The 26,810-nt window shown below is 39.1% G+C and overlaps 1 protein-coding gene across 1 annotated transcript in view; it reads right to left on the bottom strand.

Moving 5' to 3' along the window:
• CSRNP3 (cysteine and serine rich nuclear protein 3) overlaps window positions 1-26,810 on the bottom strand; it is a 98,772-nt gene that overhangs the window by 65,616 nt on the left and 6,346 nt on the right. Inside the window, exon 2 of the mRNA XM_063400608.1 lies at window positions 3,378-3,549. Coding sequence (XP_063256678.1) covers window positions 3,378-3,525 — 148 coding nt within the window. The 5' untranslated portion in view covers window positions 3,526-3,549. The remainder of the gene's footprint in view (window positions 1-3,377; window positions 3,550-26,810) is intronic.

The following is a 26,810-nucleotide window of genomic DNA, read 5'->3' on the forward strand; positions in this document are numbered from 1 at the left end:
TCCTTTAGTGCTTGATTTTTTACCAATCAAAAAATCACAGTTGTCATAGAAACTGTAAAAACTGAAGTCAGTCATGACATAACAACAGAGCAATGGAAAATGTCTGCAGGCTCATGTTTTTGTGCTGGATATATTTATATGAATTTAACCACAGAGTCAACAAGTTTCCCGAATCAAACAAAGAATATTATAACAATAGGTATTATTATTGGTTTTTATAATCTGTTCGGAGTCTGGAAAGTAATAGCATTCATCACTCCTGCTCTACACGCTGGCTGCACTAACAGCAAACAGACTCTTCTCACAACATTCAATGGAAGCTTATGCTGTAAGGGGATTGAATTTACCTGACCACACATCTTAGATAACCTGGAGTGGCTTTTGGTCAATGTTCTCAGCATTCCTGAGATCCCAATTCTGGCATTTTTAAACTGACACAAACCACTTTAAAAATCTATATTGCCATTAGTTTCTGTTCCTTACAAATGCTGTTCAGAAAAAGACTTCTATCTGCAGGCTTCTGCCCCACACAGGATGGTTCAGCTCCATTCCAAACATTATCTCAGGCTTTTTCCCTATGACATGAAACTCCATAAAATATAACTCTACTCCTGGCTAAGACAGGCTACACGAGTCTTCCCCTCTCCATCTCCCAGAGCTACGTCACAGACCAAGTTCAATTCCAGAGTTCTTCCTGCCTTTTACTGGAACCACTTGACACCTCATAATTACTGACAGGGCTGCCTTACTGCAAGCAGAGATCACCCTGCTGAAAAGAAAATAGTCATAATACACAGGAATATTACTGAACTGGCCTCACTGCAGGTGAGCAAACTGATTAGCTTAACTGCTAGTAACACGAAAAGCAGCAATATAGATGTGGAAGTACTCTGATCTTAAAATAACCATCTCAGAAGCTTTGAATTAAGTTTTATGGAGAAATTTAAGGGACTTTTTGTTTCAGCTGGTTTCCTCTGACAAATTGTCCCTCTGTACCTTTAATTTATTCTTTCAAAATAACTAGGTACACGTATTTTGAACAGAGAGAAAACAGGTACTTGGATTCCCTATGCTTTCCTAGAATTGCCTTAAATAAACTCTGTTTTATCATGACAGCATCTAGGACTTTCCAGACCTGCTAAACAACATCAGATGCTCACACCACACCCCTGTTCCCACCCTGCTTAAGGATTACATCTAATGGTAGGGTGAGCATACTTGTAACATGCTTCAGCAGCCTACTGAAATGTAACTGATATACACAGAGGAACTTTCCAGCTGCACCCAAGACAAAGTTTGAGACAAAAAAATTGCATGTTAACTTCCCTAACCATGAGTTTAGGAAATAAAACCAAATTGAAATCCATATTCCAGTAAAATAACCAGCAAACAACCCATGAGTGAAATAATAAACTTTTTTTACAAGGAACAAAGGAAAAAACCCCACAAATCTCTTTAAAAAGAACTGCATGAACTGCCTTATATGCAAGGTTCTTATTAGAAGAGTACCCAATTCCCACAGATCCCTAAACCTCAGTGGGAGAGAGACAAATCTATTTCTTCTGTTACCTTAGTTGGGAACCTAGTCAAAAATATGTATAAAACCCTGTAGCTTTTCACTCTTCAGCTCTATGGCATTCTGTCACAGAATTTACATTTACAATATCACTCAAGGCTTCTGTATGTCATTAGCACAATTACTGCACGTGTGCATACAAAAGTCCACAAGCACAGGAACATATATGTCACTTGAAAAAGCACATACACATAAACAGTTATGCTTTTCTCATACTATAAATATATGCACATGTGTATACATGCATGAACACTTCTATCTTTAATTCTGAAAAAGGCACATTCATTTCCACAGATGCCACTGAGGAGAAGAAAATCAAGATAAGGCTGCTATAATCATTTAATTGATTTGGATATGCACAACATTTATTTTTGTATAGGACAGGCTACCACAGGAAGATAAATATAATTGTATAATACTGAGTATTAATTATTAACAACAGCCTTAATCTACACACAGCTTATAAAATACTGTTATAACATTCTACTATCTCAAAGACTTACTCTCTACTGACATGGTTTACTGAAGTTCATGATGTAATAGAGGATTTTTTAGATTGCTGTTGTGTGTGTCAGCAGCCCCTTAGAGAAGAAATGATAAATAAGAGTGGGAAGAATTTATATGAATATTTCTAGATTTTTTTGAACAGCAGAATGGCTTTGGGCACACTGTATGAGACCAGACTTCATGGAGTATGTGATCTAATAAACACATTATTTCATAAGGTGGGCTGAGGGGGTGAGAATTTTACACTGAACTCAGACAAGGCTAGAGCAAACATATTACATATCATAAAAGCCTGCTGTTTTGTGTATAGCATATACTAGTAAGAATATACTAGAGTTGTCTGCAACAGCAAGGCATGTTCTCTTCTTTTGCTCCATAATCAAACATTATGCAACCCAATCCTTTGCAACTTTCTCACAGAAGAAATATTTACTTGCAAATATTCTTATTGGTTGTAAATAATCCTATTAGATGTAAAATGAATATTCTTGCAAATATTCACTTTACATCTAGAGATTTTTGACTGTTAATAAATTTGGCATTTGGGTTTTACAGAAGCTGATGACTAATAGAAAATAACCACAACACAGGACAGGAATCTGAAAACCAGAATCTGGTTGCAAAGAGATGTATTCTAATAGAAAATGAGAAATTCCAGAGCCTCTGAAATACCTTAAGTAAGTAGCAATCTGTTACAGTGCTCACTCCAATAAAGCCATTCTTCCTATATGAAAGTTAGTGTAGTTACTAAGTTATCTATAGTTAAAGGATTACAATTTTGTTCCTCCGTTTACCCCTGAAACCAGTGAAAGAAAAAGACTGAAAGCTGTATGGCTGCATTGGCTTAGGTGGCAGGATGACTGATCAGATTCTGTCACAGACTGTGTACACCCCTCTCAGCTCTGAACACACAACGCCAAGTGAGGCACTGGTCTCCAAGTCAGTTCCTGCCAATATTCCCCCTTTCCCCAAATCATCACCCAAAACGGAAGACATTCTCCTGTGTACTTAAAACATGTCACAGTAACCAGATGTGAATAATACAGCACAAATGTGGAATTTCCTCTGAAACTCACTCTGACATAAAAACTTTCACAGAAACAATTACCAGAGGAAATAGAATTTTTTTCAAAAGTAAGTACTTCCTCACAGCGCCAGCATTTAAATGTAATAAAACAGAAAAAATAATTCAAAAAAGTAGATAGCTTTCACTGTATTTCTAACACATAAAGTGAACCTTTCTTAGCTTGTACAAGAAGCTGTATCATGCCTTACACACCCCTTTAGTACTTACGAGTAAAATGATTAGAAGCAGATGGATGGACATTACTTCCACTGTCAGCACTTTCACTGCTAGAAATGTCTTCATCTGATTCCCACACACATGAACAGGGTGAGGTTCCACCAACTTCCTCAAACTTCCTCTTTAAAATTCCGCTCATTGCTGCGATGCTGTCACCATGCACCTGTAACAGGAACAGAGCAATGAGGCACAATGAGACACACCCACCTACTGCAGGTCTCCCAATCCATTGATCACGAGAGAGTTCACGTTATCAATCAGATCCCACTACCTGCAGCTGAACGGCTCCTTAACCAAGAGTTTTAAACATTTTTTCCAAGAAGGAATCAAACAACTCCACAACCTATCATCAGTGTATTTATATCTCACTGACTTTAAGACAGAAAGTAAATGCTAGTTGTATTCTACCAATGCAGATAATTCTATTGCCAATCTTATACATAAATACATATATATTCAGTTATGCAGCAAATTTAGGTCAAGCATAATACTCCAATGTAATACGTCAAAAATGGACTTTTATACAACACTTGGCACCAAGAAACGTTACATGACAAAAATTTTTCTGTAATAAATACAGTTCAGAAAAAAACCCTCATTGTTTCTTTTGATTTATTTTAAAGGTCTGATTTATGTAATTCTCAGTACTAACAAATGCCTGCAATTGCAATTAGATTTGAAGGCTGAATGAGACACTTTGCATCTTTCCAGGCCTGCCCCTATGTAAACAGTTCTGGCTCATTTTGTCATTTTAATTTACTCAGAAATTTCTTGCCGAGAATTTTTGAAATTCAGATATGATTACTGGCACACAAGTAGACTATTTCCATTCACACAAGCATCAAAGGAGTGGATCCATCCTTAACAACCTGACTTCCTAATCACATTGCCCAACAAAGTCAGAGTCATGTTGAACACTCCTTATTGTTTCCCTTTCATATATAACAGCTGATCTTCATATCTCCATTTATGGAATACTAGGCAGAAAAAGATTGAAATAATTGTAATGCCATTTTTAGATAATTTTAACACATCTGATTTTTTCTCTATCTTTAATTAAAGAACAGTTTATTATCACATTCATTACTGATTAATTCCTAGTGCAGATTGAAAATTTATTCTAAGATCTCAAGTTAAAAGTTGCAGATAATATCTAGTCTCTGACTATGCTAATCGGTGAAATGCTGCCATAAATAGCTGAGCAAAAAAGGCTGTTTGATGCTTTTAGGCTTTTAGTATCAAAAATTCTCATCTGATGTCAGTTGCCTTCAGCTTGTTAAGCTGCCAGTTTAATTCATTTTATAACATAGTTATTTCTTCCAGTAAGCTTCACTCTACCTTTATGGACGTGTCTAATTTGGAGAAAAGACTTCACTATAGATGTGGAATCCTGACATAATGCTAAGAACAGATGCTGCATAAGATGATCTTCAGCACCAAACTTGTTTGCATGCAGAGCACACTAAAAATTAAGTAACAAATATATTAGGGTTTCATACAGTCAGTCACACAGACAGCTTTAAATACATATGCTCACCATGATGTTCTCAGCTTGTTTTACTATTTATGAAAAAAAATAGTTTTCCTGAAAGGGATTTCTTCAGGCTAAATGTATGACTCAAACAGAACTTGCTTAGATCTCAACCTCTGCCCTTTTGTCCAAAAATGAATTACTATAAACTGCAAAGAAAGTACTGTATTTTTATTCTGAGGACATAGAAAGGAGAATTTAGCATCACTTTGCAATAACCTTTGCAAAAATGTAAGAATGCATTTTTATGAACCAGCTTCTAATAAAAATACTTTTACAAAAAAAGAAAAGAGAGAAAGAGATAAAAGAACTAAACATACACACACTGAAACCTCACAATTATAAAGAGTCACCCCCTAAGTACAGGTTCAGAAACAACTCCTCTGAATTGTCCCCCATATCCTCACTATATCTCTTGCCAACCACCTTTTCCATTGTCTCCTGCAGTGCTTACAGCACTGAAATTGTGAAATCACCATTATTTCCATGGCAACAGCCTGCAATATCAAATCCACAGGATTATAGCTTGACTGTAGAAGAGGGTAAAGAAGCAGCTGGAGTGTGAGAAAGAAAATGCTTACACTCAAACATCTCAGTGAAGAGAGTGAGAAATGAGCTGACAAAGAGTTTATCGTACAAGGGAGACCTAAGTCAAATCCATGTGTGCACCCATTGAAATTGTGGCTACAGGAGTCATGAAGTTCCAGGTCCGAAGACCGTAAGTCATAACTGCACTGCAAGGCAAACCTAGCATCTGTGATCATCATGAGTGTGCAGCCAGTCAGAGAGCAAGAACTCATTTCATACCCTGAGACAACTTCCAGACAAAAGCCCTTTTGTCAGACACTGTCTCCCACCAGTAAAAGCACACAGTCACTGGATGACTACACGGCGTCTTGCACATCAGTAAAGTCGCTGCACATAGTGACAGTGTCAACAGCCAGAACTGTTCCCAGCAAGAAGCAGAAACAAATAACTTTTACACCAAAGGGTTTTAAATTTGCTTGGTTTTAGCATGGCCTACATCTGCAACAAGTGCCACAATCTGGTAGCAGCAAAGCCATTTCACTAACATAACCGTAACAAATGGGTCTCAGGATCCTTGCTTATGACACAGGTTAGCTCTGCATTGCTAGCTGATCAAGAAAAGGTACAGGAGGTACAGGCATACTGCAGAACCTCAGCATCACCACAACACAAAGAAGGCATAGCTAGCCATCACATATATTTAATGTGACTGTTGTCTGTTGTTCTGAATCTCTTCCAGGAAGATTACTGAGAAGGTTGTTTGACAAAGTAGTTGTGATCAAATTTAGGTGTTGCCACTTTTCTGAGATCTGTTGATTCTAATCTCTCTGTAATCAAGTCTCCCCAGGAATATGCTACATGGGCGAAAGGAGACACGTCCATTACTCAAGAGCTTGGCTATCACAGAGCTAAAGATTAAAGAGTATCTAAAGCTGTTTGTACACACTATGTACCAGCAGGAGATCCCTTTAGAATAACATCTGTATAAACAGATGCTGCTCCATAAGCCAATATTCCTCAGAAAGAAGCACATCTGCACAGTAGTGCAAAAGGCATGTTCTTATCTGTGAGCCTTATCTACACAGGCATCCTGCAGTACCTGAGTGAGATCCACATCTCCAGAACTAGGACATAACCAGCAGGGGACACACAACCCAATGTTGTTTATGAAAGCATTATTTTGCTTATTTTGCTCATTGTGTGATATATCCCAGTGGAAGACACGGATATATGCTGAAGACCAACAGGAATAAGCAACAGTCAAACTTCTAACAGCACTGAGGCCACAAAATTAGTGATATCACTAAGGGTTCCCTAAGTGCACAACTGAGGAACCAGGACAGAGAACTCAACTGAATTGTTCTTTGTCCTGCACCGTAACTACAATTGCATAGGTAAATTCAGATTTTTGGGGAATCAACTGAAGCAACTGCAGTCACAAAGAAATGCAAGTCCAATCTCATTTGAACAGAAGACCCGAGAGGTAGGTCTAATGGTACAAGGTACCGAAAGACTTACACAAGTCAAATTTTCAGTACATGAATGGAAAGCAAAACTATAAACAAATCCTGTAACTGATAGGAGGAATCATAAGGGTAATGTAACTACGCAGTGATACAATTTTGCTAACAAAAGTCACTTAGGCTAGGTGAGACTACCATTATATAGGGAATACTCTAAAATACACAGAAGCACTTCAGCAATATGTATATTCTAAAAAGAAGTGAGCAAATGTATACAGGTATAGAATGCAGTACACAGAAGTCCATGTCTGACTATAGGAACCAAACAACAGCACATGACTAAGACAAACAAATGGATGTTCAATCAGTATTCTTGGACTTCCACTAAGGCACCAGCGAGGTTCAGCCTTCAGAGGCTGAAAAATTACAACTAGCTACAGGTAAAGAGATCTGCTATATCATACTTATCCAATTGGTTAAAAAGGGTGAAAGTTGGCTTGAAAGGTTCAATTAGAAACAGACCTTTCCAGATGGTGACTAAACAGCTGTTTAGTAGCTACACTTGATTTGGAGCAGCATCCTTCCAATTCACACAACTGAGTAACAAGCAGACACTGGAATCTTTCCCGTTTGTAGATATAGCCTTCACAACAAAAAAAAATCCTTGCACAGTGATGTGATACATTATCCTTTGCCATCCTTCTCACTATGCCAGTGTGGCATTAGTCCATAGCAAGGCAAAACAAAGTGGAAACAGAGGGACGGTATTAAAGCAAGGAAAATAAGCTAACACATTGCTATGAGCTCTAGGTCACCAATCACCTAACACAGTTAAGGACTCTTCAGAAAAGTGACAACTCGACACAGCAGAAGCATATGATGGCTATGGGCTGTGAGAAGGATGTCTCTTTCTTAAACACCCCCCATCCAATTTTTCCTCCTTCACTTCCTATTTTTCTTCCACTCTGATGAAAATACTCCTAAAATGAGATCATTTAGCCAGTTCTGTAGCTGCAGGTATGCTGACTGGTGAAGCAAGTCCTCAAAGCTCCATGGCAACAGGTTTTGCCTTCCCACGATGCCAGATAACTGGAAGGCACTCGATACTTAAAAATTTCAGAGGCAATATGCTATTACTAAAAGATAAAAATCCCACGTAAATATGGGAGATTCATTTCACACTGTCACAGTATTATCTGGAACCTACGAAGTGAAATAATATAAAAGCCTGGCTGGTTTGACTTTCTCTGGTACCTAAAAAGGCTGGAAATTTTAGAGAATCTTGATAACAATCTCATTGCAGCAGCCCTTTGGATACCTTCTTAAGATAGCAGGTATCTCCAAATCCCAGTGAAAGGCCTAAAAAGAGTGATGTCAGAATTACTGAGTGATTGCACAGGTGACCGTGCATTCATTACCTGTGCTCCCAAGAGAATTTTTTTCTTATGATACTATGGTAACATGCACTGCCAAACCTGCTCTACAAAACCTAACTTAAGCTGCCATATCCTCAGTGTTTCACTGACACTCATGGGCAGTTTATATACTGGGCATGATACTCCATGCTACAGAATATTGCTTTGGCCAGTCTGGGCCAGCTGCCCTGGCCATGCCCCACCAACCTCCAGCTCCTCACTGGCAGAGGTAAAACACCCACTGAAAAAGCAAGCACCACTTAGCAACAACCCAATCATCCGTGTGTTGTCAACATCATTTTCATACTGAATCTGAAAAACACAGCACTGACCCAGCTACTGAGAAGAAAATGAACTCTGTCCCAGGTAAAACCAGGACAAGTCACAAAAACGAATCCAACAATTTTTTCATCCTAGCCAAAATTTTCAAATAAATGTTTTGCAAAATTCAGTGCTATAGTATACAGCTCATACACCATCATCTGGGACACTGAACAAGTACGGACCATACCTGTAAAGAAATAAACATCAAGCATGTACTGTATGCAGTAAACATTAAAAAAGATACGAAATAATGAAGCAGAGCCCTATTCAAATTATATATCCTCATGATTTAGAGAAAAGCCTTACTACAGAAATCAGTTATTGACTAAAACTACAGAAAAATCAAGAGGAAAAAGACCTCAAGAACACACTGGTATTTGGAGTAGAAGGGACTGGGGGACAGGGTATAAGAAATCCAATTTCTTATTTCTTTGGTTTACTTATGAAACCTTATTTTGTACTAATTTCCTCTTGACACTTGATCACATTTCATGATAAAGTCTACCTGAATAAAAATTCTTATCTGAAAATAAAACCAAAAACAAACATCAAAGGTGGGCATTAAATAAATAACTGTCCTATGTGTCAAACTGCATTTTGCTTGTCTCAAATGTATCAACTGAAAATACAGAAAAATTTAAAGTCTGTAGCAACAATACAGATTCACTTTTGAACATAAAACACTTCTATGCAAATGACTGCAAACTGAACTGGAGGATGCAGAAAACAGATGTTACACATAAGACATTACTGCAAAGTACTCATCACTAACAACTCCCACCCACTGGCCAGTCAGCATGTACTATAACATTCTAGGGAGACTTGGCAAATAATTCCACAGTCAAATCACGACTATTGATGCTCACAAGCCAACATGTTTGGGTTATTTGTTGTGATTAATATCCTTTTTGAATGTAAGTATTTTTCTTAGCCTGCAAACAAAGCTTCGTTTTTTTAAAGACATTTTTCTTACCTGCTAAATAAACGTCAGCAGCAGAGATGGTTGTGAACTAATCAAGGTGGTTGCTTGGCTCCTTATAATACACTGAATTATTCTGCTCTTTGTGTAACTGACAGTTTTAAATTTGGGAGGGGAGGGGTAGTCAAACCCAAAAGCACCTACAGTGACATCATCACGCACAAAGACTATTACTTGCTTGTGAAAATGACTGCTCACGTAAGGAACTGCATTAATGCAGACAAAAAACCATTTGCATGAATGCTTGCAAACAGTGAACAACAGAGGTACATGAACATGAATCAAACAGCTGTTCAGAATTCAAATTAATGTTTGCAATACATGTTTTTCTGTATTTGGCAGCTCTAATCATAAACACCAGTTGCCAGAGGTAGGCTCTGGTAGTTTCAGTACTACTATCTGTAAAATTTACAAAAACATAGCAAGCTAATTCCACTTAAGAGAGTACACTATACAGGTACAGGGAATACCATTAGTATAATCGTACTCATATATTTTTGCTTACAGCAGAGGTCAGCTTACACAAATGTAAAAGAGGTGAAGTCTTTCTCTCCTCATTTGCTTCAGCCTAGCTAAATCCAAGCACCAAATAAATCCTGCAGGATAAGACTGCACAATTCAACCTCGGGAATCTGTTCTGGCATTGCAAGCCAAATCCTGCCAAGTCTGCTCTTTGCAGGGTTTCTATACCATCACGTTACAGTACTCCTGATTTCACACTTGAGTACTAATCCACTAATCTTCTAGACTGCCTACACATTGCTGTACACTCTAACACATGCCACCTAGCTCCACTGGCAGTGAGTTTAAAATGCAGAAACAATGCTGGCATATGCTCACCTCTTGCATCTACAAGCGGTACAGATGCTGATAGATCTGGCTCCTTTCGTCTTCCAAACGCATCCCACATGGTCCTTCATTAACCAAGCATGCAAATATCCCCCTCTCCATCACCTATCACAAGACTCCTGCATACAGCAGCAGTGAAATGGCCTTCTAATTCTTAGCTAAATCAATTGATGTCAACAGAAAGAAATGCTTGTATAATTCAGCCAATTTTCAGAAGAAAATCCTATGGTAGTTTTCTTAAATTTTCTCTCAGCACGGTCCCCAGAGAACAGAGTAAAATGAGTAAGAGGCAGTATTAATTCAGCCAGAAAGCCAGGACCTTAGCATTCAAGTCTCCAGCAATGAAGGTGCAACTTGGTAGAAAGGGACTCAGAGGAATGCAGCAAGAGGGCCTTCCCGTCAAGATGAGATCTGTCCACAAAAGCTGTTTTAGCTTGTGTTTCGTTTATAAAAAAATTTCTAAGCTTGCTATAGCAAGTCCTAGAGGAAAACAGGAGATTCAAGAGAAGAACATCCTGAAGCTCGGTCACAAACTCAGGTTCACAATGCTTAACCTCCAGATAAGTCAACTAGGACACTTTCAGCAGCATCTGTCAAAGTCCTTTCCATAGTCGTCAGGTAACACTACTGAAGACCTGGTATTAGGCACTTCTCTTCTAGGTTTTGAGTTTTCATGATGAAATTTCATCAATTAAAATCTCTTCACCCAAAATTTCTGCAGAACGTTTTCCTTTACTCTTTTTAAAGAAAAAAGAAATTACTACTCGTATCCCAGAAGACATTTCGAAGTTTGTATGGATGCTCCCAGAAAAGGCTTACTACTATTAGCACTGACTGTATTGCCAGACTGCCTGCAGCAAAGGTCTGGCCAGGAGAAGTCACAACTCTTTCTAAAACTGAAATGTGAAAACAGAAAAACACTGCTACAACAGTAGTCAGTCCTACTGATTTTTACAGATAGAGAGAGCTTTAGGAGCAGAATGAGCATGCAGGTGATGGGAAGAACTGGCCTGTTATCTGGAAAACAGTATGCTACCAACACATCTTTACTGCACCTCTTTGCGAAAGGACATACAACGCTGGGCTTCCTTAGCAGCTTCCCAGCAACTGGAATGAGGTTCTGAGACTGGCAGCAGTGTATTTGGCACAGCAGCTTTGCAGTATCCTGTTTCCAGCTGCAAGAATGGCAGTAGGGTCCAGCTCCGTAAGGAAGATGGGAATGCTATCAACTTCCTGAGTGCTGGAAATAAGTGCCCTTTAATATAAATTTTGCCCAGATTAGCCCATGTAGTAATAGTAATTGGCTCACTGCAATACCTTTTCATACTATTTCAGTGCTGATTCTCCATGCTGTTCCTTCGTGAACATCAATCTCGTGCCCTGCCTGCAGAGGAACTGCACAGCACGGCAGGGAATCTTGTGTATCTCCTGCCAAAGTACAGCATGGCCATGACTGGTACATGCCAAAGGGGCCTTCCCACCTCTCCTGCCCCAGTACACCTCACCCAGCTCCCTGTTACATGATACATTAGCACACAGCCTGGCCGCTCCTTCACTACTGCCACCAAAGCCACTGGAGAGAGAACGTGAATTCAACAATTCTCCTCTTCTGCGCCATGTTCTCTGCATCTTGACACGGGGGGTAGCCATTCTCTACTCTGAAATATGTAGTGTTTAATAGATTTTCAAAAATCCAACCAACCAAAACAAAGCAAACTCACAAAAACACTCAACTTGTCCAAATTCAGAACATTTGAACTGTAAGAGCAGCAGCATGAACTTGTAACACAAAATCTTACTGGAGCACATTTGGAAAACTCTCTCTGAACTAGGTTTTTCTCTTTTTTTTTTTTTTTTCTTCTAAAAATACAGGAACAGACTTGGGGGAACTGAGCTAGCAGGGATGGAAGATAGCTCAGCCCAGATAGCTTATGCAGAAATCATAAACGTGAGACTATGGGAGGTGGGATATGGAAATTAGGATGCTAATGGCATCATTCCAAAACAGGTCATGTCTCTGGTTTTGGTTCTCTGCTGTTTCGGAACCTGTGACATACGGAGCCATGTCCCTATCCTGTGTTCAGGACTGGACCCCTGTCCTCATGTAACCTTATATATTGTTAATTCAACCCCCACCCCGGTCTTTCAATGCTGCCTCTCGGACCATGAGGTCTCTATGTTTGTTATTTTACCACCACTAAAGTTTTGGTTTTTGGGCACTCCATCCTTCCTGCTCCTCTATTTTCCCCACGCTCCCTGGGCTGGACCAGACCCTGAATCACAGTGCTGACTGTGATACAGACTCTTCCAGTTTTTGTCCAGGGGGTGACAGGGAAGTGTAGATGCAAATTTTAGGTAAAAAATTACCAAAGCTTTCATACCTTGTTCTGGCCACAATTTTTGACAATAACAGTACTATTTCTTTGTGATAAAATAAAAAAAATCACTAACTTTAGGAAATTACAGTTCAGAAACAAGGTGAGTGGGTATTTTGGAGGTTTTCTGCACAGTGGCAAACGCAGTAAGATTGTCTTCACCTTGTGGTCTGATATTCACTGTACAGCACAGAATTCTCTTCACACATGAACAAGCAATGCTCAAAATTGCTGGAAAAATCTAGCCTGGCAGAATCCTCAGCTCATCTGTTTGCAACTTGCTATAAAAAAGTCAAACCAAACCAACCAAAAAAAAAGCCACAGTACTTCCTCCATGTTATCATCACTATCTTTCACAACCTAGACATCACAGGCAATATGCAATAAACTTTCTCATTACTATTTTTACCAGATGAGAACTTCCATTTCTATATCCAAAACCCAAAGGATTCATGACAAACTAGCACAACTTGGCTAAAACTATAAAAAGCAAAGATATACTTCTAGCAATGTATCACACCTTTACTTCCTCAAATAATGTTTAGATTACATATTATCTCCATAGAATCTTAAACTACATACACAGGAAAAGGAGGTTTAAAATTAAGGCAACTCAGGTTTGTCCACCTCAGTTGAAAACAAATTATTCTCAAGAAGACTCATAGAAAAGCTTCTATAATCCATTGAATTATCTGCTTTTTAATACATTGACAGTCTCATGTAGAATGAAAGATACAATATTCTTTCCTCTCACTCATTTTGCTGGGTAAGTACTGTCTGGATGGACAGGCCCAGAGAGCGATGGCAAATGGTGCTGCACCCAGTTGGTGTCTGGTCACTAGTGGTGTCCTTCAGGGATCAGTGTTGGGCCCAGCCCTGTTTAATATCTTTACTGGTGATCTTGATGAGGGGATTGAGTCTACCATTAGCAAATTTCCAATGTTAGGTCAGGGTGATCTGTTGGAGGGCAGGAAGGCCCTGCAGAGGGACCTGGACAGGCTGGATCGATGGGCAGACCAAGAGCAGGAGGTTCAACATGACCAACTGCTGGGTCCTACACATTGGCCACAACAGGCTGGGGGCAGAGAAAAGTGGGAAGTGGCCCACTGGGAAAGGACCTGGGGGTGCTGGTCAGCTGTGGCTGAGGGAGCTGGGCGTGTTTAGCCCGGAGAAGGCGGAGAGGGGACCTTATCACTGCCTGCAACTCCCTGGAAGGAGGGCGTAGCCAGGTGAGGGTCAGTCTCTTCCCCCAGGCAACCAAGCAACAGAACAAGAGATCACAGCCGTAACCTGTGCCATGGGAAGCTTAAGCTGGATATAAGGAAGATTTTCTTTATAGAAAAGGTGATTAGATATTGGAAAGCACTGCCCAGGGAGCCGTTTAACGAAAGAATGGACTTGACACTCAGTGCCATGGTCTAGTTGACAGGGTGGTGTTTGGTCATAGATTGGATTCAATGATCTCAGAGATGTTTTCCAACCTAATTGATTCCGTGATTTCGAGCAACCAAAAGCAAGTATTCAACTTTCACTTTAATCGACCTTTGGTACTTGTGATGTCAGTTAAAAATAGATTTTAGTATTAAATTGCAGAGGATTAATTATTTGTATAACAATATCTTGTAATATTTTAATTCTGTCTTTAAGATACTTCATAACAGGAAAAATGCTCTTTTCAATGATGAAAAATGAATCAGCATACTGACTAACATATGCTACCAGAAATCATATATACACCAACAAAATAAAGAACAAGAGGGGTATATTTAGCCCACTAAGAAAATGCTTGTCATGTGTTCTGTTTTCTAGGCACAAGCAGAAAGTCATCCAATGGGAAAGAAGCAGAAACAGAAAAAACCTGGTATTTTTCATTAATATTGAATACCAGCTAACAACAAAACAAGATATGATATGTGGAAGGAATAAATAATGAAGAACTGGATTTAAAAAAAAGTACTATGACAGAATATCCCAGGTTGGAAGGGATCCACAAGGATCACTGAGACCAGGTGCTGCTGCAGGTAGTGGTTACGCATTCTTAACTAAAAATAATTAAAGGACGAAACTGTTAGCAATGCTAAGTAATTTAATGCTATTTCTTGCTTCTAACAAGTTTTCTAGCGATATAGGTTTTGGCTTTTGCTTAAGGTAATTTAATATTCTACTTGAAATGGTTTGCATGATATTTCAATCACCTGCACATACAACTGATAAGGATGCATTCACTAATGTAACAAATAAAAGAAAAAAAAAATTCTTCCACTTGCAGGTTAACTTACAAAGTCAGTGCTTAAGCACACTTTTTCTATCATAGACTTCTCTGGGAATAAGCCTGTATCTTCAAATATTATACAACACCTTACCTGCATCACCACCAGGAATTTTTTTAACCAACTTTCTACCTGCCTTCCAACTCTTCATCTAGTCTACCTTCCAATCACATGCTTCCTTCTCAGCAGGGTCTCCAACCAAGGCTAACGAGCTTATCTCATTTCCACCACACTGGTGAATCTGGCAGCAGCTGACAGTGAATGCTGGACAGAAAATGCAAATCTGTAGTTCATGTAGAATACCTGAATCATTAGAGATCTTTAAAACTAGTGACAGCACAGTAGTTTTATTCAGTATCTTTCATGCTGTCATTATTAAGGGTAGATATTTTTAGCCACCAAAAGCCAAATCCATCTGCAGCAGCAGCGTTTCCAAGGAGACAGAATAATTTAAACACATGTGGAACTACATCTCTGTTTTCATCAACTCTCTGTTACTGGAGCACTTGTGAGTCAGATTTCTCATTTGATGGGGGGAAAGTGATTTGAATACATGGATTTGAGACTGTAATTTAACAGTTGAGCTTTTGCTTTCAGATACATATCCATTACCTAAAAATAACAAATGTTAGGATACAACTCCACTATTTTTCAGTGTTATTTACCAGTGTTTACATTCCAGTCTATTTAAAAAAACCCAATCAAACAAGAGATACAATTCACCAGTCTTTCAGAATAATTTTGTGAATCATTGATGTTTGCTGCAAATTACTGTGAGGGTTTTTTGGGGTTGTTTTTTTTTTTTAGCAAACGTACCAGGCTCCATTTTCTGAAGAAACAGCTAGGAGGAAAGGACACCACTCCCAATGGTAAGGTACTTAAGTAAGTGGACAGGGGACAAAGTTTCTTCCAGTCCTTTTTAGCATTCATAAGACTTCTATTGACTTGCTCCAGTTTTTCTTTATGGCATAAATTTTTAGTAATCGTAGGTCTGCTTTAAGGGAATTCTCTCAGTGAATACAAAAAAAATGCATTTATGGATTTTAATCTCTGAAATCTCTTAAAACTAAATTCCATAATTTTAGCTTTATATTTTATAAATTATATATACATTCAAATAAATTATAATCACAATTTATTTACATCAATTCATATTTTTGCTTCAAACCAGAAAAACAGGCTCCTGTATAACAATCATTTCCTACATGCAAAATGTAGGGGTAAGTCAATAGAGAGCTGACTCATTGAAATCCTTGCCCCAGTGAGGCAAATACTAAAATATCCTATTGTTTCAGTGGAGCCAGGACTTCTGCCTGTCTTCCTTTATTCTCATATAATGTGACTTGATAAATCTACTTTCTGTACCAAGCAATTTATTTGCTGCTTGCCATCCCCCCACTGTGTGAACTAACAGCTGCTGCTAAGACAAACTCTGCAGAAGCAAGCTATTTCAACAATTTATTACAACTCATACGTAAATGCTGTAGGTACTACAAGGTTTATCCATCTCATACACATAATTATATGCATTTTTATTTCTTTTATGACAAGGATAATTTAACACCTGAGTTATCAATCACATTCATTCCAAACCTAACAATAATGCAAAAAATCTACACAATCCCTTTCAGTAGTTCTGAGGAGCCATTCTTACTGTTTGTTCACCACTAAATAAGACAGTTTCAGAAGCAGTTCATTTTCCCACCCAAACTCAAAGAAAGCATTTTTAGATCTTACAGCACTCTCTTCCTGTTGGTAGCATACACTGTATTCTCAACAGTGAGTACTTCCATCACACAAAATGACCTCTCTCCTTACAGCTTACTGAGCAACTTCGGCATCAATGAGATGCAATGCGTATCCTGTCACATGAGAAAGCTGCCAGCATCAGGCATGCCTATGATTTCACTCTTTATGGATCTCACATCCGTTGAAACCTCCGAGGCAGGAGGAATAATAACGGGAAAAGCGGCTTCAGAATCATTTGTGAGGAACAAGCAAGATGCTTGCACATGCATTTTTATATCCAAAAAATACTGTGACAAGGATCAAGAATAGCTATTCATAACAGGAATTTTTTTTCACCCTTACCTGTAAATCGGGTTTCTGTGTTTCAGCTCTGTCAGTGCAGAATGGAAGGTTTACTCCCCCTTTTTCCATCCATCAGACAGCAGCCATCCAATAACTGAAGTCATCCTGGCATCCTCTGGAACATGCTCTCTGCCTTATTTCCCACTCCCCACCCCCATCTGCATGCTAGCAAAATGGGAAAACAGCAAGAAAACAGAACAAAAAAGCACATCTAAAAACCAGCTTTAATAAGCTACTTAGTAGTCAGTGAGGACACTCGGTACTAAAAGGTAATGACAAAATTTAAAGACAAGGAAAAAAAAGTCTATTAATAAACCTTCAGCTTCACTACTGAATAGGAATTCTCCCTTTCAGCTCCTTTTTGTAAGGAAAAAAGCAAACAGCTGTAGGAACACAGTTGCTGCCTGTATACATTCTTCGAGACTGACTCAGCTATCCAGATCTTCAGTGAAGAGTGCTGCTGTGTATTTAGGAAAGCTTGTGATTATCAAAGTAACAGTGGTGCTTTTAAACAAACAAGGATCTGAAATCTCAATGCAAATGAGAATAATTCAGATGGATGCCAGGAATTTCTACAAAATACGTTTTCTTTCCGTTTGAGGCAGTATTTATAAAATACCTCAAAAAGAATAATTAGTAGATATTTTTTCTTGAATGCTAGCTGTGGAAAACTCTGCCTGTATAACTGGTGTGCATGCATTTATTTTACTGCATTTATATAATACAGCAGCCAACATTCAGTGTGCTGCATGAACTTTACACGAAACTTTCTACCTAGATAAGAGTTCAAATGCAGAGAATGACTAGGCGAACAATTTTCAATTCGTGTCTGAAATATACTCCTAATCTCTTTATAGCCTCTTAAATCTAGCTTGAAAAAAGTTTTTTCCAAGATCAGAGAATTTTGATTTTCTACCTCCCTGTATAAATCAGGTAGGTATCAGCTCAGTTGAACACAACAGCATCACATTTAGTTTATGACAGTTTAATTACATTTAAAATCAAAATCAAACATGAGTCTTCTTAGCTAAGATATCATTTACTGCCATATCAAAGCATTTGTATTCCAGGATTTCCCCTTTAAAGAAAAACATTAGGCAGCAGAAGCTGACAAATACCTTTGTGTTTATAAATTTTAATCTTCAGCTATAGCTTTCCAATAAAATTAACTGTGAATTCCTTTAAATACGAGCATCTGTTCTCTTCAATGAATTATTGATCTTTAACCACAGCAAGACTATACCAATTAGCATACTTCCACTACAAAGTAATAGCTGATTTAGCTTCTAAAACATTAGCTGTCAGTCTTATCACAACAAACTGCCAGCAGATCTTGTGCATAACATTCAGATTCTGTCTTTACAAGTAGGTGTCTTTTTAACCAAATTACCTCAGTCTCACATAAAACCTCTTCTTAGGTGCCTAGAAAAATTGAAATCCTTCCTTGCAAGCATTAAAAAACTATCAGGTTTCAAATCCAAAAAATCAATACCATTTTCTTTAGTGGGCAAAAAAAGGAATACCGAGGGACACGTAAAGAGACATTTTGCCCTGATAAGCAATACTGAAAAGGGAATACTGAGGAACACCTAAACAGACATTTTGCCCTGATAAGCAATTGGCTGGAAGACTTCAAATTTCTTTTCTTTCTGATGTGCAGAAAGAAATTTGGAGTTGAGCACCAACACTTCACCTTTCAACCAACCTGAGTGCTGAGAGAAATTAACAGACCTATAGAACTGTAGTGCCACAACTAGACTTAATAAGTATTTTTTAAATACAGATGCAAGGTGCAGCACTGTTCCATCCCCAAAATACCATCAGAATAGCTAGTCAAAAAAATGGTCAATATAAACAAGTAAATCAGAATGCATTGCAAAATCTACTATGAAAATAGGGGAGTATTACCAATAAACCCCCCAATACCTCTACAACAGTCACAGAATGAAGCAACGCTTAATACAGACAGATAGTGTTTCTAAAGTAAAACACAAATAGCATTGCTACAAAAACTGATTAAGTAGGCTGCTCCTTCCCCGATGCTCCACAAGGGCTGCACACACAAGCAGTGGGGTCTGTGCAATCTCAAGAACCTAACCTTGCCATTTTCTTCAGATTCCTGTGTAACATCAGACAGTTCTTGTGAAACTTGCCCCAGTCTGCACATCAAGAATTGAGTAAAGCCGTTTACATGAGAAATACATTTTAAGTATATGAAATTCACTTCTGCAGGGTGCTGAGGACATTCTCCTGTGCAGGTGGGGGCGTTTGGCTGCCTGGGCACAAAGCCAGCCTACAGACAGCACAGCTGGTGGGCCTGAGAGGAAGGCACCAGCAACCCCTGCCCACCCTTTGCCAGGACCCTTCCTTCAGGTTCAGCCTCTTGGCCCTGGCCCCTGCTGGAGCTGTGCTCCTCTGCTGCAGCCCTGCTGAGCCCCAGCCAGGCACTCTCCTGACCCAGCCCCGGGGGGCTGACCCGACCCTGCCCTGCCTCCGAGGGATCCCAGAGCGGGGATCCTGCCCGTGCAGCCTGGCAGCCCAGCCCGGGCCAGGGCTGCTGAGCTGCCCTCGGCTTCTGTCTCACCTGCTCCTTCCAAGGCACCTGCTGCACTGGCTGCTCCCCGGCAGAGCACCTGGACCGGACTGGCCCTTTCCAGAGCCAGCACCTGCTAAATCTTAGCAATGCTTTCCAGCTCCAAAGGGCCATTATTGGACTAATTAACCACATACGCACGGAGATGGAGTAAGGGAAACTGAATCCAGGTTTGTACCCAGTCCCTGCTGTGACTCAAGGAAATACTTTTTGTACCTGTATTTGTTTGGCTATTTCTCCTTTTTTCTTAACTTACCTATACTTGAAATTCCTTACAACACATTTATTTTTTTTTCTCCAGAACTATTACATTGGAAAAAAGGAAAGCTTCACCAGAAAGCAGATTCCTGCAACAACGCACATTGCTTTTCCTTTCCTTGTTTATGTCTATTGCTCCCAAAACATTTACTTCTGTTTTCTCTGACTCTACAAAGAATGACATTTCTTTTGGTAATCTCTGTCTGAAATAGTTCAACAGGATCACCTTCTTCCTAAATAAACCTTCAGGCTGGGGTTCTGGATAGCACCTTCTTCAGCATCTTAGTTTCTCCTGAAATGCGAATCTTTTCAAGTAGGAGAGAAGGTAAGCAATGGCTGAGGGCAACACGGTCTTGCAGATGTACTAATCTCAAAGAACTCTGATTACTCGCAGCTAACATCTCTTGATCTCCACTTGATACACCACAGAGGCATTCACAGCCCTCGGATCCCAGCAGCTATCCTCAGGTTATGTAACTATGATAGCTTATCACACAGTCCTTCAGTACAACCAGTTACTGTAGATCTCACCTGTCAAGGGTGAGAGCAGCTCTAACATCCTTCATGAAGGCACAGATGGAGCTCGATGTTCAGAGAGGGCTCCAGGCAGACTTTTGTGACAGTCACTGGTCTGTTCACCAGGCTACTGCAGGCTCAGGCACTTCCTAAGACAAGCTGTGGCCACTGGCCAGCTCAGGAGCAGAAGAGCTATCTCCTGACCTGTCATAAAAGGTCAGGTCTCCCACAGCAAAATCGTCCTTCTGAAAGATAGTTCCTTGGATGCCAAAACAAATTTCTCACATGGGCCTAGAAGTAAGACCCTTATTCGCAGCTCTGCTAGCAGGATCCCAGGAAGGCATGGCACATTCCACATGTTAGATCTACAAGATCTCCTGAATGCAAACAGGTATTGTAACACCTTGTTTCTCAGCATCCTACATTCTGTGCAAAGATGCTGGAAGTGGGAGGCACCGGGCTTGTAAGGAAGAAACAAGACTATGTTATGTGACTTTCACAGCCAATGTGAATTTCAATGCCAATTCCATGTGGCAACTCAGGATATCTGGTGTTGTGCCACCATGGTCCCCAAGCAGAATAAACACCAATAGAGGGGAAAAAAAGATAAAGTGATGAATGAACTACGTGTGACTTACTGGTGTGTGCTCAGCTACCTAGAAAAATCCTGCGTGGTCAAAAAAGTTGGAACCTGCTGATGTTTGATTATGAAACCCAGGCCAAGGTTTGCCAAGAAATTACGTATGATTTATGACTGTAAACAAATGGAAAATGGATGTTTCTTTCTCACAAATGGCATCATCTAGTCTTAAGAAACACCTGCAGAATTCCAGTATTCTGAGGTTTAAGTAGTTTGAAGCTATCAAGCAGGATATGTTTGATACAGTTTCCACAAGTCTTTGAAAAAAAAACCAACTCCACAGTCAAACAGCAAAGTAAAAATGCAGAATCCATACAACAATTACTTACAAGCATCTAATTCAAACAGGAGAGGTGGAAAAACATTAAGAACAGGCATAATATCTAAATACATTTCCTCCAAACATTTGATGCTTACCCCAATGGTGGGCATCGCTCATTTGTTTTAAAGAGTAAAATTAAAACTCAATTAGGTTTAGATAAATTTTGCCCTAAGTATTATCATCCTAGTTTCAACCACATGCACAGTGTCATAATCCTCCTAATTTGGTTTTTCCTGGCAAGTTTCTGCTCTCTCTACCCTGTCCAGCTTCATTTATGAGTCTACAGCTACCCTATCTTCAGCCTCACCTATTGGTCATATTCATATTTATTCATACTGGTCACTGAAAGTAGCCCTTAGCCTTTCACTTTTATTGGGGATTGTGGGGCTGCTCACAGTTCACACAGATTGCCAGAGATCACAAGGCTACACTGATATCCAGAAGTCACCCTTCTCCTGTATTAGGTTTTGGATTTTGTGCCATACTCTACATGTATCCATGTGCCAACCAGTGAGCAAATGAGGCATCAAATGGTGAATTTGCTCCTCAAGTACATTATACAAACAAAACATTTTCTTTCATAACAATTTCTGTATAAATTAACATTGTTTTATATAAAAAAATTAACATGTTTTACACTTCTACCAATAAAAGTACATTTTTAAATACATTTGTGCAAAATTTAATTCCAGAAGTTACTGAAGGAGCTCCTCCTCTACCCCATGCATACTTTTAAGAAAGGCCATGCACAGTTGCTATTGCCAGTACTCACGGGTTTTCCCCAGTGCCACTGATGCACAGCGCACCAAAACAGACAAGGAAAGAGCATCCAAGGAAATCATGTCCAGTTCATAGGGACATGTGACTAACCAGTACGAGCAGCCTTTCAATACAACCACTTCCTTGGGACCATTCTCATGCCTGTTCCATACATGGTTTTATCCTCACATAATTGGCTCTTTAAAGAGAAATCACCCTCGTACATGAAAAAAAATAAGAAATGATGTATCACATAAAGATTAATGATCTTTAATCACAAAAGATGATGAGTAGGGCATTAAATTAAGCTATTGAATGAATAGTAAGCAAATTTAAAGCTTGTAAGTGGCAGAGCTGTTACAAAAAGGAAGGAAAATTATATGAAAGATCAGCTGCTTTTTCAGAAATTCAGAGTGTGCCTAATTTCTCTCCTTGTAAAATGAAAGGTCATTATTTACTTTTTGGCTCTGTCATGGCTAAGGTGGAATTCAAAATGTACATAATTTTGCTAATAAATTAAAATGTCCTCATTCCCCAAGAGACAGGAACTTCAGCTGCACCAAAGAAAGTGTTCTGCAAATATCGACCTGTGTCTTCATGTACAGATCTGAAAAAGCATTCGAGAACACTCATTGGCAAGGAACAGGAGTTTAGTTCCTATTTCCAAATCAATCTTGTGAACAAGAAAGCTCACCTATCCCTACACACAAGTGAGCAGCCCAGTATTAGTGTTATGCCCCATTTCATCCAGTATCAGCCAAGAGAAATGGCAGGCCCTTGCTTAGCACTATCCCCCCAATGCTATTTTAGAGCTTGTTCATTACGTCATATCTCTGAGAGATGCAGGTGTGAATATCAACACTTTGAGGCCAAGAAAAAACACTGGCCAAGCCTTTTTGTCTCTCACTATCCGATTTTCTTAGTAACTGCTCTCAACTACAATAAATAGGTACATGTCTATCACTGGTAGAAGACAAAATCCTACTATATTAAGAGTTCGACCATGGAAAAGGGATCACTGCTTTGGATTTCCAGTGCATAGAACGGACTGTACTCTAAAGCTCATAAATTCAGATATCCTACAGTGCAAATTTCAGCAACGCAGAAGCCCCAGTGAAATGCAGGATGACTGATGTTTTGCAGACACAAGTTCTACTGGCTATGCTAAAAAAACAGTAAGCATTACTTTCAAAGTTGTAGAGGCAGAGAGACATCAAATGGATTTCCTGACTTGCAAATGCCTCTTTAATCACCTTCAGTGCAGCAGCAGGCCTCCAAGAAAATGCTTAGCAGAATCACAAACTTTGAAGGAGCCATACCAACAGAACATCAGGGTTGGCAGTGAAAAGCAGGATACTCAAAAGCAACAACCAGGAACTAATTTAAACAGCTTTCTCAAGACACATCAAACAAGGAAAGACCAAAAAATTGTCACTGGGCAGAGAGCTCTTTTCAGACAGATCCGCTTCTGAAGAGAGGTTCTGGAAGAATCCCAAAGTTGTCATTAAAACCAAAAAGCCTCACTTCTTACACAAACTGTTAAGCCTTAGGCTAGGAACGATTTTCAAAGCAGTGACAGAGTCTGCTTTATTTTGCATCATTGTGAATAAATAATAATTGTTGGTAAAGTTAATGAGCAATAGAAGCTGGAGAACAGACTTTCTTTCAGTGTTCAGACACACAAAATCAGAAAGTCATACACAATGAGAAGTCATTCAAGCTCTCCTTTATTTAGAACAAGTGTTTATATTCAGTGTGTCTGTAAGGGAGAGGTGCAGACAATGGTCTCCACAATCTTCCTACTGCATCCTTTACAGATCTTCTTACACAAACTCAAACAAAAATAGTCTAAAAAAATCTGTCCAGTCAGATAGCTGTGTCCCATGATGAGAGATGCAGTGCTTAAATGTAACTGGAGGGCTCTGGCGTGGAAGAAATCTGCCTTTGATGATCAGACAGTTCCTGTCTCATAGGTAGGTGGTATGGTGAAACAAAGATGGCACCAAAGATGCACCCTTATGCAGCTACATCAAATAAGGAAAATACTGAAGGCTGGCCATCAGACAATCCCCTCAGTATCTCTGCTACATATCGAGTAAGTAGAAATACAGCATACAGCACAAGTCAAAAACTTGTCTTTGTAAGCAATCTAACTTCTCTTATCTATTATCATGACCATTGGCACTTCCCCGAGGGTAGCCTGGAACAGTTCTATAAAAGAACTCACTTGTAAATAGATTAAATATAAAAGGGTAAAGGGTATCATCTACCCAATGTTACAGATTAAAATATAATAGGAAAAGTTCAATATAAACAGGAAGATACAGGAAAACCATTTCAAATATTTTCATACATCACATGAAGGACTCTTTTTGCTATTTTAACCTACTAATGTACAGTTTTCATCAAACACTTTCACAAGCAACACAAAACATATCCATTTTGGAACAATTTAAATTTCTAAATGAATGCTGATCACTCTATACAGATTGAAAAGATGAGTTCCCTAATCATTTATTACTAAAACTAGACTAAATATTGATTTAAATCTGTTTTAAAAAAGAATTTAATCAGGTTTTTTAGTCCATCATTTTGAAAAATATTAATAGTGAGATGCAAGGAATTCAAGATAGTCTAATAAATATTATATTTCATTCTACGGATATAATATGATAAGAGAACAGAAAAACAGGCAATTTTAGCTATATTCATGGGGCTTTCCTCCCCTCTGACTGACATTTACAGACTTGATCTTTAACATCTCTTAAGGAAAACAATAGTTTTGATAATAATTAAGTGAATGTATTCATTTTACAGATAATGTATTGCTATAAAAACTACAAATTTTCCACATATTAATAGGAATTTATGTCACACCCAGGATCAGCAGCAGTGTGAGTATAGTGTTTCATCAGTAATATATCAGATGCTGACAAGAAAGCCTGATAGTGATCAATTCAGGAGCTATTCGAAGTCTCTAAGTTATCTTCATTAAGCACAAAACAGGATAATAATTTTATTTTAATATCAGCTTTTTTATCAGACTGTTTCTTAAAAAATGACTGAAGCAATTACTTTTACTCATTAGTTATTCTTAAATGTAATCCACATCACATTCTGGAAACAAAAGTGGGAATTTTCTTTAAAATCCCTCTTCATAGGAGAAGTACCTCAATCAAAGAACTCAGCAAGAGCATCAGTGTGGTGCAATCACGCACTGACACCTAGTGAATGCTCGCAGTTAAGAAATCCCTTCGCACCTTCTCATCGCCGGTGCCCGGCAAGTGCTACCAACACACTCACACTGACAAGGGCCTTCAAACACAACATTTCCCTTATTCCAGTTAGGGGGATGTCAGGATGTGTGGTATTCCTTGTAAACGAGCATGAGAATACACATAATATCTGACCAGCTCAAAAACGTGAATGTCCCTGTAAACGAGCCCCTTCTCTGTTTTATTTTTCATGCATAATGGCAGCCTAGTGACCAGTGCTCAGCATGGCAGTGAGAACACGAAGACAGACAAGTTCTTCAAGACGAGATGGATTCTGCAAACCCCCAACTCCACTCAGGGAGTCAGCTGGCTCCACACACAGCACAATTGTTTTCTTTCCATTATGCAGCAGATGGTGCTGGAGATGATCTGAAAAGCCCTTAAACGTGAACGGCACATGCAGAGAAACAGTGGAGACTGCAACCAGAGGATTTATAGCCGAGAACAATCTGGGGTCAGTGATTATGTCATCACATTGTCACTCCTAATGTGTTTCAACAGAGATGCAGAAGCTAGCTGTTCAACCCATTCATCGAGCTTCATGCAGAATCACCAGCCTCACATCCTCACCAGAAACAACAGAGAGTTCCTGACATTGTTACTCAACTCTGCTTATTCTTTATAACTGCATTTAAGGGATCACTTTTCCCAAACTTTTTGCATATTTTCAGCTTAAAACCCAAGGTAGCAATGAGCTGTTCTCTTGAATTCTCAGGGAATACTGGACATATTATTCAGTGAAAAACTGCACTGCCTAGTATTACAAGCAAAGCCAGAAAAACAAATGCCAAAATAAGCCTTCAAGCTCTTACAAGTGAGTTGAGGCTATGTTGGAAGGCAGAGGAGGAGGGGCAATGCAATACACTGCCAGATGCTATCCATCACCGTAAATCTTTTCAGACCCGTGTTCAAAATTCCAGTTTTCACAGCTTGAGTTTCTTGAATTTCCAAACAGGATGTTCCAAATCACATACAGCATTATGAATTATATACTTCTGTACCCTGTAAGCATTTTTCCAGTATTAGCTCTGAATTGACTTTGGTGGAAGTTGGTTGGAAGAAAAAGTTAAAATTAGCCATTCCAGAACTTCTAGCTTCACTGGAAAAAAAATTATGCATATCAAGGGTATTCATGCTTGGCTCTGGGTGCTAGGCTCAACTTCTCTCTCAGGTGTGTGCAAGTTATTTTGTTACAGCTACGACATACACAGGTGACAGCAGTAGTGAAGTCTTTAA

The sequence above is a fragment of the Prinia subflava genome, chromosome 6 (assembly GCF_021018805.1).
Source record: "Prinia subflava isolate CZ2003 ecotype Zambia chromosome 6, Cam_Psub_1.2, whole genome shotgun sequence".
NCBI classification, from domain to species: domain Eukaryota; kingdom Metazoa; phylum Chordata; class Aves; order Passeriformes; family Cisticolidae; genus Prinia; species Prinia subflava.